The sequence below is a fragment of the Leopardus geoffroyi genome, chromosome C1 (genome assembly GCF_018350155.1).
Source record: "Leopardus geoffroyi isolate Oge1 chromosome C1, O.geoffroyi_Oge1_pat1.0, whole genome shotgun sequence".
Taxonomy (NCBI): domain Eukaryota; kingdom Metazoa; phylum Chordata; class Mammalia; order Carnivora; family Felidae; genus Leopardus; species Leopardus geoffroyi.
The window spans coordinates 214,975,654-214,989,042 of record NC_059328.1 but is presented as its reverse complement, the minus strand read 5'-3'; the positions used below and the strand labels follow the sequence as shown (position 1 = coordinate 214,989,042).

General features: G+C 42.5%; 1 protein-coding gene across 10 annotated transcripts in view; it reads right to left on the bottom strand.

The window, feature by feature from the left end:
- Positions 1-542: 542 nt before the first annotated feature.
- The window catches only part of GIGYF2 (GRB10 interacting GYF protein 2), a 146,710-nt gene continuing 133,863 nt past the window's right edge, over positions 543-13,389 (bottom strand). For 9 of the 10 annotated variants that reach the window (XM_045481735.1, XM_045481739.1, XM_045481738.1 and 6 more), the window contains 4 exons: positions 12,145-12,299; positions 10,367-10,578; positions 7,238-7,385; positions 543-2,392 (listed from right to left, as the gene is read on the bottom strand). In XM_045481735.1, the coding sequence (XP_045337691.1) occupies positions 2,325-2,392; positions 7,238-7,385; positions 10,367-10,578; positions 12,145-12,299 (583 nt within the window). In that variant the 3' untranslated portion in view covers positions 543-2,324. Of the gene's footprint in view, positions 2,393-7,237; positions 7,386-10,366; positions 10,579-12,144; positions 12,300-13,389 lie in introns of those variants that run through there. The other variant, XM_045481742.1, reaches the window with a different exon arrangement.

The following is a 13,389-nucleotide window of genomic DNA, read 5'->3' as shown; positions in this document are numbered from 1 at the left end:
ACAGATGAGAATGTGAAAAGGAGCAGGACTGAAACAGAAGAACGTTTCTGGGGAAGAGTGGCTTGTTTCCACTAAGTGGGAAATTCCTCAAGTAGAAGCAAGGTTCTTGGTTAAATGGAATGTTCCATGATAAAAATGACTTTGCTCCCCCAAATGTACCTACCCCACCCCAAATGTTTGTGTTCTATTTATTTTTATTTTCTCTGAACAAGCTCACGGTGGAGTCTAGTTTGGAAGGTGTGGGCAGGCTCTGGAAGGCACATTCAGGGGTGTGTGTCTGTGGTGTGAGGGCAGGAGACGACCCACAAGTCAGCAGAAAGGGACAGTGAAAGGGAGTAAAGACATTTGGTCAAACTTACCCGTGTTTATCGTGACCTCTACATTCGCAAATACAGAACCAGCCAGTGTTCCGTAACCTGGCAGGAAAAGTCACGGCTGCTTCGATGTCTCGGGTGCTCACGTGCCTGGAGCTTCTCCACGGTGCCAAGAAAACAGTTTAGCGCAAAACTTAGCCTTGACAAAGGTGAGTACACGAGGTGCGCTCAGACAGAATACCACCATGTTTTATTTAAGTTCTTTTTTATTTTCCTCCACACTGGCAAAAGTTCCGAGGGAGCTTAAAGTTTTGTAAACATTTTAACTATCCCTCTTCCCCACCCCCACTTTTGAATTTACAAAGCAAAGGAGAGCAGGAGTCCCAAGTTTGAATGGTTCCCCATCTCCTCATGCTATTTGATCCAAAAACTATATACAAGTTTGTAGCAGTCTCTGTATAGTTATTGTACATGTTTGGGAGGGAGGGAGGAAGGCAAGAAGGGATAGGGAGAATGGTGACCCAAAAGAATAAAAATAGAAACCAAATATAATCAGCCAAAACCAAACTGCTCTCAGAGCAACTCCAGCCTTCTTCAGGCAATGATGACAGAAAGAAAAGGTGCTCGACTAGGAGCCACCGAACCACAGCACTTCTCACACAGGGACGGACGGTCCAATGGCTCCAGACCAAAGTGTGATTGGCAATTCCAGGTGATGTTCTGTGGGGGGCTGAGGGAGGCAGGAAGAGTACTTGTTTATAAATAGGGCTTGAATACGTCTGTAACTGAAGTGAAGGGGTATTAGGGGGCCATGATCAGAAGCCAAAGCCAGGCTTCTCTCCCCCATTCTCTCCCATCCCCTCCACCCCACTGCATTCTCCTGTGTAGTGGTTTCCATGGATGAAGGTCTTAAAGATGGTCAGGTTTTGTATGTTTTCTTTTCGGAAAAGGCAAGCAACTTGCCATTCCAGAATCTTTAAACAGAACCTTTTGGGGCCACAGCAAGACACACACACAATGCTCTGAGGAACCAGATGAAATTCCGGGCTTTTATCAGAAGCAAAAGTTTATCCCTATCCAAAATGAAATTATACAAATTCATACATATGGTAAAGATCCTAGCTGCCTCTTAAACGAGACAAATTTTCAGCAGAAAGGCCCAAAACAAACTGGTCCTAGTCCTCTGAAGTAAAAATATTTATGGGAAAAAATCAGTTTTTGTAAGAAAGGAAAAATTAAGAATAAGTTCTTCTCCCAGGCCATAGAGTTTCCTTTGTCCAATCAGGTTGGAGTATGCCAAGGGAGAAGTCAGCTTGCTTGGAAGTCACTACCTAATGAAGAAAAACATGAATCCTTTCTCCGAAAGGATGCTCAGAAAGAACAGGCGAGGGGTGTGCAACATCAAACCAATCCAATCTAAACTCCACCCCACTCAGGGCCTCTTTGATGCAATCCCAGAGTTAACAGTGGCAATGCAACCTTCAGACTGGGGGTGCTCTGACTGTCTTGTTGGACACTCAAGTCACAGTTCATGGCATTGTGTGGCTGGCCAATCAATGTCTGTTACCATTAACTCTCTTCACGATTGCACCAGTTAGACCCCTTGCTCTTACAGGGAGTTAAAAAGAAGAAAAAGAAAATAGGAGGGAAAAAAGTGACATAAGAAAGTAAATAGCTATTGGCAGATCCCAACACACTTTCTGGGACACAGTAGATGAAATCACGGCACAGTAAACAGGTGCTGCCCAAAATCAGCCTTGTTGGGGAGGAATCCCCACTGCCACCCCCAAGACACAGGGTCCAGTCCACTTATCTAGTCTGAGATGCTCACCAACAAAAACAATTTAAAGAATCTTGGACACAAAGGGCTAGAAGAAAAAGCCTGAGATGATCGGTTCTGTGATTTGTTGCAGAGTGATAAAGAGTAAATGGTGAGTAAGTGTTGTGTCCAAAGGTGGAGAATCCATGGTCAGCAGAGAGGAGAAGGAAGGCCAGTCCACTGGCAGGTGCTCAGTAGTCATCCAAAGTCTCGATTTCACCCATATTGAGTCGCTCTGATGAAGCATTGACTGAAAACCCTGCCGGAAAAAATTGGCAATGAGTGACCACACCCGAACAACCATGGGGCTTGAATTCCCATCAGTGGGCTGGAAGAGAGGTCTCTCGTGTTTTAGCTTGCCATAGGGATACTAAAGAAAGGAAGAAGAAAGAAGAATGAAGGTCGGAGAGTGGTATTCTGCCCTTGCAGTGAGAGATTCTTTATTTTTATTTACTCCTCAGGGTTCTGGTATAATTTAATTAGGGAGGGAAAAAATGAATTACGAACTAGTGCCTTAGCGATTCCTGAGAACAATCTGGCTGTAAGCATGTGTTAAGGCCAAGTCAGGGGGCTGGCGGGGAAAGTTCATTCAGGATGGGCACTTGAATAGAGATGTGGGCAGAGGGGAGAGAGAGAATAACATATGCCAAATACTTTGTAACTACCTGACCAGAAGACTGTGAATTCTAAGTGGGATAGATATTACTTCAGTCCCACTGGCTATTGGGAATACTTTTTCCCCCTCAATGGGTCAAAAACTTTTTCAAAGTTTTGGCCAAGAGCTTTTGCCATTCGAGGATAGGAGGCTTCAGGCAAGATCCACTACATGATCCTGTGAGCCCTGAGAGTAGAGAGCACAAAAAGATTACAGTGCTTGCAAAGGAAGGGATTTCAGTTAGCCATATGGATTAACCAAAATGGAATCTGGTTTAGAGAAAGTAATATTAGTATCACCATCAAAGGCAACGATCAGTACTCACAAACACTACCAACGTTTGAAAACCTAATCCCTTCAGCCACACATATGTAATTTTTCGATAAACTTCATAACCAGAGATAGATAAAGTATTATTAACAGGGCTTCTTTGGAACAAGGGACTCCCAAAAAGCTTTCAGTTCATCTACCCTAAATGAAATCTGTTCAATCTGTTTCAGCTCTTATTTGAGTATCAAAAAGTAAACTCTCCTATGTAAAAGCAGTTAGTTGTTAACATTACTTGAGTGTTCTGCCCCCTTTTTTCTTTAATGTTCAAGTTTTCAAACAAAGACACATTTTATTTATTTTTTTAATGTTTGTTTGTTTATGACAGAGAGAGACAGAACCCGAGTGGGGGAGGGAGCGGGAGACAGAGAGAGCGGGAGACACAGGATCCGAAGCAGGCTCCAGCCTCTGAGCTGTCAGTACAGAGCCTGATGCGGGGCTCAGACCCACGAACCGCAAGATCACGACCTGAGCCGAAGTCCGACGCTTAACCAACTGCACCATAACAGTGCCCCAAACAAAGACACATTTTAAATGTGTGGATAATAGGGGCACCAGGGTAGCACTGTCACGTAAGCATCCGACTTTGGATCAGGTCACGATCTCACGGTTCATAGGTCTGAGCCCCACATCAGGCTCTGTGCTGACAGTGTAGAGCCTGCTTGGGATATTCTCTGTCTCTCTCTGTCTCTGTCTCTGTCTGCCCTTCCCCCACTCACACTTTCTCTCTCTCAAAATAAGTTAACTTTTTAAAAAAAATAATAAAAAAGGCTCACATAATAAAAATAGCTTAATTACACTATATTCTTGACTCAAAATATCAAGATTTGATATTCCTCAAGAGGAAGAGACAGAGAGGGAGAGCAAGAGGGAGAGTGAGCGAGGAAGCTGTGGTACAAGCTGCTTACAAGGCCTAAGACTACAAGGGGTTAGGGCTCCAAACCCCAACCGTAGTTCTACCCATCAACTGTGTTCCCACAGCCCACAAGACTTTTGTCTTTAAAATAACAAAAGGCTAGGGGCGCCTGGGTGGCGCAGTCGGTTAAGCGGCCGACTTCAGCCAGGTCACGATCTCGCGGTCCGTGAGTTCGAGCCCCGCGTCGGGCTCTGGGCTGATGGCTCAGAGCCTGGAGCCTGTTTCCGATTCTGTGTCTCCCTCTCTCTCTGCCCCTCCCCCGTTCATGCTCTGTCTCTCTCTGTCCCCAAAATAAATAAACGTTGAAAAAAAAAAAAAAATTAAAAAAAAAAAAAAAAAAATAACAAAAGGCTTAGTGTCCCTATTTGAAAGTAACAGTTTAATTAGGTGACTATAAAAACTTAAAGACCAAACAGCTTATGAAATGAGCTATGCCTCTATTCAGAAGCAGGTTTTTGACTTCACATGTATCTCAAGAACAGATGAACCGTGATAAAAACAATGAGCTACATGCGATAAAAGTGGAAACGTAATAAAAACACAAACTAAATTAATTTTAATCATGTGAAGACGGAAAAAAAGTGGGCCAAAAAAAAGTTCCTTACCCATGTCAGTACTTATTAATCGACAATATGTCAATTACTGGGCTAAGCTTTTAGCAGACATGGTTTCATTTACTGGTCACAAAACCCAGCACAATGGGCAATACAAAGGAGGATGTAAGCCCACTGTGCCTGGTTCTAAAGACTACACTCTGTTAGGATCAGAACAAATGACTACCTCTCACTCACATGACTTCTTTAAGGTCTGAGAGATCTTCTTCTTTCTTTTTTTTTTTTTAGTGTTTATTTTTGAGAGAGATAGAGTGTGTGAGAGCAGGAAAGGGACAGAGAGGGAGGGAGACAGAGGATCCGAAGCAGGCTCTATACTGACAGCAGAGAGCCCGATGTGGGGCTCAAACTCACAAATGCTGAAATCATGACCTGAGCAGAAGTCGGATGCATAACCTACTGAGCCACCCAGGCACCCCTGAGCGACTGTTCTTATAAGGGAAGCATGACTGGGGGGAAATGTCATTGTGTGTGAAACTTATCATATCCAAATAATGGATACTGGTTCACAAGGGCACCCTTCTATTTTAGAAGCAAAGTTCTCTTTTGATCAGTGACTACTTTCTCAATGGATAATTCTGGACCAAATTAGAACCTGTCTATTCTGTGCATGGGTTACTGTGACTGATGGACATTTATTAACCTTTCTCAATCTGTAAACCAATTAAGACATGTATCAATTAAAATAGTAATAAATAGAAATGAGAAGGTAAGGGACAGAAAATAGTAATTATCAGAAGCATTTTCAGAGAGAAATTTAAATGAGCAGAAATTTTCATTAAAAGGTATAAGCCCACACAAATGAGTCTTCTCAATACTCTGTTGAACGTTTTATTTCCCTTATATATATTTTTTCTTCCCCTTCAAGATAAATCGATTCCTTAAACTCTATTCCTAAAATAATCTCTCATTCTCCTGAAGGGAGTTTTAAGTCCCTTTCTTTCTGGGGTCTGTAAGAGGGATGGGGTCAGACTGAATATTTAATTCAAAGAGCTTTACCTCCTTTTCAGGAGAACCTTTTCTCTGACAGCCTACCCTTCGAGAGCCACAGCTAAAGAGCAATAAATAAGGTCTCCTTAGGTAGAGCCCACATCCAGAATTTCAGGAACACTTTTAAATCTATATTCACCCACTTCTGTCAAAACTGGATGAGATGTGAGACTGTTCAATCCATTCTTAACATAAATTTCTGAGACAGGCAGAAGAAAACAGCGTTTCACCAGACCTCTCTGGTTCCAAGCCAGCTTTCAGGCCTCAGTTCCAAAGGGCAATCCACAAAGGTAGGTTTTTATTACTGACATTTTGTTTTTCTCCAGGGCAGGAAACTGCGCAGGGAAGGCAGGGACCCTGAGGGCAGAGGAGGATGGCAATCCACCTCTCACTGTGTTTGCGGCTCACAGGGGCATCACCACCTGATGTCACCCTGGACCCACCCAACACACTTCAACAACCACATCTTACTCCATCAGCCTGCTCCGTTTTCCAGGGCTCATCCTTTCAGCAAATGGCAACACTACCCATCCTGCTGCCCAAACCCTTCCATTTCCCTTGTCCAGCCAATTCTGTCCCCTAAGTTTCTGAAATCCATCTAACTCCTCTCCATCTACTGCCAAAACCCTATTCCAGGCCACCAGGACCTTTCACCTGGTCTATAGTGCAGCCTAATTAGTCCGTCTCCTGCCTGGGCCAACATCCCAACCTGCTATCTTTGCCAATATAATCATTCTATTCCAGAAAGCATGGTTTTTAATAGCCTATTTTACATTCATTAAAAAAAGAGAGAGAGAGAATCATCTTAATTTCATCATAGCCTGTGAGGGTGTGAGGCCTATTTAAGAAACACAAGGGGCCTGCATCAACTTTGTCTAGATGGTTTATTATTCCAGAAACACTAGTGCCTGTCCTTCCTGCCAGTCTTTCAAAGCCCCAGTTCTGGTGTCACCATTCCCATGAAGCTGTCCTAGCAAGAAGATTCTGGTTCTCAATGCTAGACAAGAATAGTTGTGGCCAACAGAAGAGTGGGAAGGAAACAGGCCTCCTGTGAAATCCCAGCCCTACTGCTGAACAGCTTTGTGACTTTAGAAAATGTTCTAAATCCTCTGGGCCTTGATTTACTCACTGGTAAACTAGAAACATGACCTGGAAAGGCAGAATGACTCTGAAAATTGGATATACATACATACATAATGGATATCGACAAATACTAGTTGTTTGAATACCTGATTGGATTTATGGTCAGCTTCTTACAAATCAGCATTTAAATTTTTACAACTTTTACTTTTCTCCATTAGCATTATCTTCCAACTAAATGAAAAGGTCTTTCAGGAAAATTCATATTAAATATGAAATTTAAGGCTTCAAAGTTTACAGCACCAGACAATGTAAGTAAATACTTTTCGTATTCCCTAGAGCACACAAGGCATAGCTCTTACACTGATGTGCCGAGTAAATATTACTTAATTTAAGCTGGTTTAAAAAATTAATTTTATATAAGAAATATTTCCCTTTATGAAAAACATTCCATCATGGGACTCAATGATACTGCTATAACCTGCACACCCCAACACCCAGCTGAGACTTTAGGCCTTTGCTCACCTAATAAACTGGGGTCTGCTCGGACCATCTTCTGCTTTTTCTTCTTCTTGCCACTTTGTACGGCCTCAAAATTGGATTGTTGGTTGTTGCTTTGATTGGTCTGAAATACTGAATGGAGTGCACTGTGATTCATCCCCCACACAGAGTCCTGTGAAACAAGATGTCACAAGTGAGGTTACACAGTGGACACAAGTGTGGTCCCCTCTAAGAAAATGGTTGATCTGCCCTTACCTTATCAGGTGCGAGACTAAAAACAGAAAGCCTATCATGGATTCTGGTAATAGGGAAACCAAGAGGAATTCACTGGGCCACTCTTTCCCTTCACTTAGATTCAGACATCCCATTCAAGTTCTGTGCCTCCAAAAGGCCTATCCTGGTAACTCCAGGTATCCACCCCACCGTGACAACACATCCGTCAAAACGTCTCTGGTATACAAGGAGTCTGTACCGTCCACCAGGAAACCAAATACACAGCAAATAATCAAACAGACTTCTGTACTCCAGCAATTTACAGCAGAGTATAAGGTCCCTTTGTCTCTGAGCCCCAGGACAGCGAGGACAGGCTGCAGGCTAGCTGGCAGCATGTTACCAAACAAAATTAGTATCATGTATTTTATTCCCACTGGCAATCCTAGAAGAGATCTGGTCCCCAAATGTTATCCATACACTTTCTACCAACTAGTTAAACTATGAAACAGTCTATAAGCCATTCACACTTGCCTGTTGCTCTTACTAGAGCAATTCCATTTTAAACTGGGATCTGATTCAATGAGCTAGTGGAAGGCACAGGTGGTGGCAGTGGCAGGGGAAGAGTGGAGAGAGCGTGGTGAAAGGACAAGCCCGGCTATGTGCACATGTGCACGCACAAGGGGCCTCCACCTTCCAATTTAGGCACACGGCGATGCCATCTCACAAATGCAAAGAGTGGTCTGTATTGCTACACAACATCTTCCCTTCTGATCCCTCATTTCTCCTTGTGCTGTTCATGTTTATACCTCTCACTTTCCTTCACCTGATCCCCATTAGCACATCTACCCAAATGGATTTTAAACGCCTTGTACTTCACTGTATCTTTTATACAGTGAATATATGTAATGACCGATATGACATGACCGATAACAAACATGATCTCTAACACAATTACAGGACTAAAGAACACGAATATTCTTAAGCTCTCCATGAGCCTTGCCAGCTCATCTTTCATAAAACTTGTAAAACTGATCCTCATTATTCACAGATTCCAGATTTGCAAATTCACTCACTGGCTATAGTTTATTTGTAACCCCCAAATCAAAACTTGCAATGCTTTTACGGTTATTCTGAATATGCAAATGTACAGAGCAGTGAAAACTCTGCCTTGCCCGAGGAACACATTTCCAGCTGAGGTGGAACAGGGCAGTAAGCTGCCTTCTTGTCTTAGCTCCCATACTGTGAACAAGTATCTTTTTCAGCCTATTTAGTGTCATGATTTTCACATTTTTATGCTTGTTGGTGCTGTCACTGTTTGCAATGACCCCACGTTTAAAGTGCTGTCTGGTGTTCCTCAGCGCAAGAAGGCTGTGCCACACCTTATGGAGAAAATACACTTGTTAGATAAGCGTTATTCAGGCATGAGCTCTTATGCTGCTGGCCATGAGTGCAGTGTTAAGGAATTAACAATATATTAAACAAGGCATCTTTAAACAGAAACACACATAAAACAAGGTTACATATTGATCGGCTGACAAAAATGTTGTGACCAGAGGCTCACAGAAACCTAACTGGGTGTTTCCCCTGGAGCAACAGGTTCACCCTCCGCTAATTCAGTGTGAGTGGTGATGTACAAAACAGAACTACCACGAATAATGAGAACTGACTGTACTTTTACATCCCCGTCAACAACACACGAACGTCTGACACGCTACAGTAGTGTCAATATTGGGTACAGTGGATCCTGCGCACTGGAGATTTAACATTTGTAGGTGTTAACTGTTCAAAAAATTTATGGGTCTATGACAAATTGGAATTTGCAATTTGAGGAAGATGTACGCACCACGGAAAATGGAATAGAGAACGATTATATGTGCTATTTGGGAAATTTGCAAAAAGTCTCTGGATATGTAATTTGAAATTATCAAGTCTACCACATTTCTTCTTAAGTGTATTTATTTAATCGAGAGACAGAGACAGAGACAGAGAGAGAGAGAGAAAGAAAGAGAAAGGGAATGAGCAGGGGTGGGGCAGAGAGAGAAAGATTCCCAAGTAGGCTCTGTGCTGCCAGGGAGGAGCCCAATGTGGGGCTCGATCCCATGAAGCACAAGATCATGACCTGAGCCGAAATCCAGAGTCGGACGATGGACCCAGGTGCCCCAAATCTACCACATTTTAAAAAGCTACGGTAGGGGCGCCTGGGTGGCGCAGTCGGTTAAGCGTCCGACTTCAGCCAGGTCACGATCTCGCGGTCCGTGAGTTCGAGCCCCGCGTCAGGCTCTGGGCTGATGGCCCAGAGCCTGGAGCCTGTTTCTGATTCTGTGTCTCCCTCTCTCTCTGCCCCTCCCCCGTTCATGCTCTGTCTCTCTCTGTCCCAAAAATAAATAAACGTTGAAGAAAAAAAAAAAAAAAAATTAAAAAAAAAAAAAAAAAAAAAAGCTACGGTATAAAAATGGTATCTTCTGGGGCACCTAGGTAGCTCAGTCAGTTAAGTGTTTGACTTTGGCTCAGGTCACGGTGTCACAGTTCGTGAGTTCGAGCCCACACCGGACTCTCTGCTATCAGTGCAGAGCCCACTTTGGATCCTCTGTCTCCCCTCTCTCTCTGCCCCTCCTCCGCTTGCATGCATGCTCGCTCTCTCTCTCAAAATAAACATTTTTTAAAAATGGTATCTTTGGGGCACCTGGGTGGCTTAGTCAGTCAAGCGTCCAACTTTAGCTCAGCTCATGATCTCATAGCTCGTGAGTTCAAGCCCTGCGTCGGGCTCTGTGCTGACAGCTCGGAGCCTGGAGCCCGTTTCGGATTCTGTGTCTCCCTCTCTCTCTGCCCCTCACCCACTCGCATTCTGCCTCTGTCTCTCTCAAAAATAAATAAACATTAAAACAAAAATTTTTTAACTCACTCTCAGGAGCACCATACAAACTACTGCCTCATTCATACCTGCTGCTGCTGCTGCTGTTGCTGTTGCTGCTGCTGCTGCTGCTGCTGCTGTTGCTGCTGCTGCCGTTGGTTGGCTTTCTGTTTGGCACGGCGCTCGAGGAACTGCTTGGCAAACTCCTTGGCCTCAGATGTATCTCCTAGATAGGCCCTAATATAATCATGGACCTCATAAGGAGATTCTACTTCTTTCAGGAAAGAAACAAATGTGGGAACTGCAACATGAGAAGGGAGAAGACATAAAAAGTAACAATGAATTATCACATGCAAGAAATCAGTTTGTTTTTAATATACTGTCACACCTACGACCAATTCAATCATGTAAACTTGAAAGGTAAGCAGCTACTGTGTTAAATATTCTTTAATCTACTGAGGGAAAAAAAAAAAAAAAAAGCCCACTGTCATTGCAATGACCAAAATTATCAAATATAGCATCAAGTCCAACAAAGACACATCATGCATGCTTAGTTTCACTAAATGTTACTTTAGTAAAAACTAAATGTTATATTGATTGAAAAAAACTGCTTGCCTAAGAAGTCACCCGGAAATTCATGTTTTCTTTCCTTAAATTCAATCAATTATTTATTAAGTGCTATGATGTGTGTCGGGCACCGTGACAGATAACTAAAAATACAACCATACCCCCCCGGGGAACTTTCACTTCATGGAGATATCGTTTGTTTAGAAAGGAATCAAATGGAGCATTGCAAGCAGTGTGGTGCAGGAGAAAAAGCACAAGTATCAGAATTAGACAGACATGGGTTGAAAACCTGACTCTGAAATTTGCTCGCTGTGTGACCTTGATGAATTACTTAACCATTCTGAGCCTCTGTTTCCTAATTTATAAAATGGGGATAATATCACCTACATTGTAAAGGTACCTTATGAAATTATTGCAAAAATTAAATAACTGGAATAACATATGTTAACTGCTAGAAAGTGCCTAGCACATGACAGGTGCTTAATGAATGGTAGCCATTACTACTATTTACTGTTGTTTTCCCTGGTTCTTTCAGACCATTAGATATTGTTAACGATGATGCAAAGGAACACTTCCGTTCCTTTACTGTTCTGTTTTTAAAACATCCTTGGTTTTAGTAGTTAAGATATTGGAGATAGACTAGTTCAACGTAGCCTATCAGTTACAGGAATCCCTTCCACACCAAGCTGGTCTCTGGTTCAAACATTTGAGGGTAGGGGCAAGGACTCATTTCCATCTAAGGCAGATGATTCTCTTCTGTGATCAACTAACACTTAGAAAGTTTTCTTCAAATTGCCCTCAAACCTTTTCACTTCCACTCACTGGTCCTAGTTTCATCCAGCACAAAATGAGTCTACTCGCTCTGTCACACAATTCCCACCCCTGCCGCCAAAGGCAGGAAGGGAAAGTTCTCACATCACTTCAGGCTTTTCTCGCCAAGGATAACCTTTGTCTCCACCATGAGTTACCTTCCTATGGACGTGGACTGGCTGGCATGTCCCCCACAAAATGACCCATATGGAACCGTGACCTTCTCTGTCCTGTACATCATAAGACAACCTGACAATAGTACTTATTTTTTGGCAACCACTGATAACCTATTTGAGCACAGTATTACAGGACTTTTCTCACAAGTAGTATTTACAATACTATGAACGAGTCAAGTTCTTATGGTAGGTACAGGATCTGACCTCCATTACCTTTCACCTCCTGAGTTTTGGCCCATTATTCCAATTTGCAAACCTTTTTGGGGCTCCTACTCTGCCATTCCACATGCTGGGTTTCCCTCCCCAATTCTTACCATCCAAGTTATTTGCCGTATTAAGGGCATGAAGCATCTGTTCACACCACTGGGTAAATCCATCTTGGGCTTTATTTACTCCCTGAAAGAGCTTCAGCAACTTTTCTTCTTCTTCTACTTTCTTATTCTGCCGGTTAGACACACCTACAGATTTACTAAAGCAAAACAATAGGGCGATATTATATTCCCAGAAACTGTTACTATATGATTATACTACAACACCATAAATAATGTCTTGGCAACACTGGATGGCTGTCCAGTAATCCAACGCTTGGCTCCAAAAACGAAGAAAAACATAAAACAAAAAAACCCCATACTTCAAATGGATTGGGGGCCAGGGGGACTCAATACCTGCTTACAACCTAGCCTCAGCTAATACATTCTGATTTGTGAATATAGGGCGCCCTGCCACAAAAATGGTTAAATTATTCCTATGTGTCTTTGGTAAGTTTTTAAATTTTGCTAAGCCTCAGTTTACTCATCTGTAAAATGGTACTAATACTTCTTTGGATTATAAGGAAAAAAGATATTGTATGTCAAGGCCTAGAGCACAGTGCCTGGCAAAGATGCTCAATAAACTGACAGTTGTTTAGAGTCCTATTCTTAATATGTGAGGCCCTCAAACGAGAAGAGACGATCTGACAACACTACCATTTATTAAGTAGTCACTATGTGCCAGGCACTTCACTAACTACTTCGTGTGCATTCATTTAATCTGTACAACCACGCCCATGAAATCGTTATTATCATCTTCATTTTACAGATGAGGGAACTGAGGCTCAAAGAGGTTCCCTCTTGCCCAAGGTCACACAGCTAATAAGTGGTAGTGCTGGGATTTGATTCATGTGTTTATCATTAAAACCCATGCTCATCCAAGAACACCGTATACTGAGGAAAGAAAGACAAAGGTGAAATGTAATTAATTTACCATAAAAATAAATAGGTTTAAGGTCATTAGAGAGGTGTTTATAATACTCCCTACAGTCTAACTAACTTAAAAATATACATTTAGGAAAAAATGCTAAGATCTAGAGAATATCTTGGAGAAATGTTCAACGACAACAAAAAATACTCTATTCCTCGGGATGTCTGGGTGGCTCAGTCAGTTGAGTTGTCTGACTTTGGCTCAGGTCATGATCTCACGGTTTGTGACATCAAGTCCCATATCGGGCTCTTCACTGACAGTGTGGAGCCTGCTTGGGATTCTTTCTCTCTCTCTTTGCCCCTACTAATACTTTCTCTCTC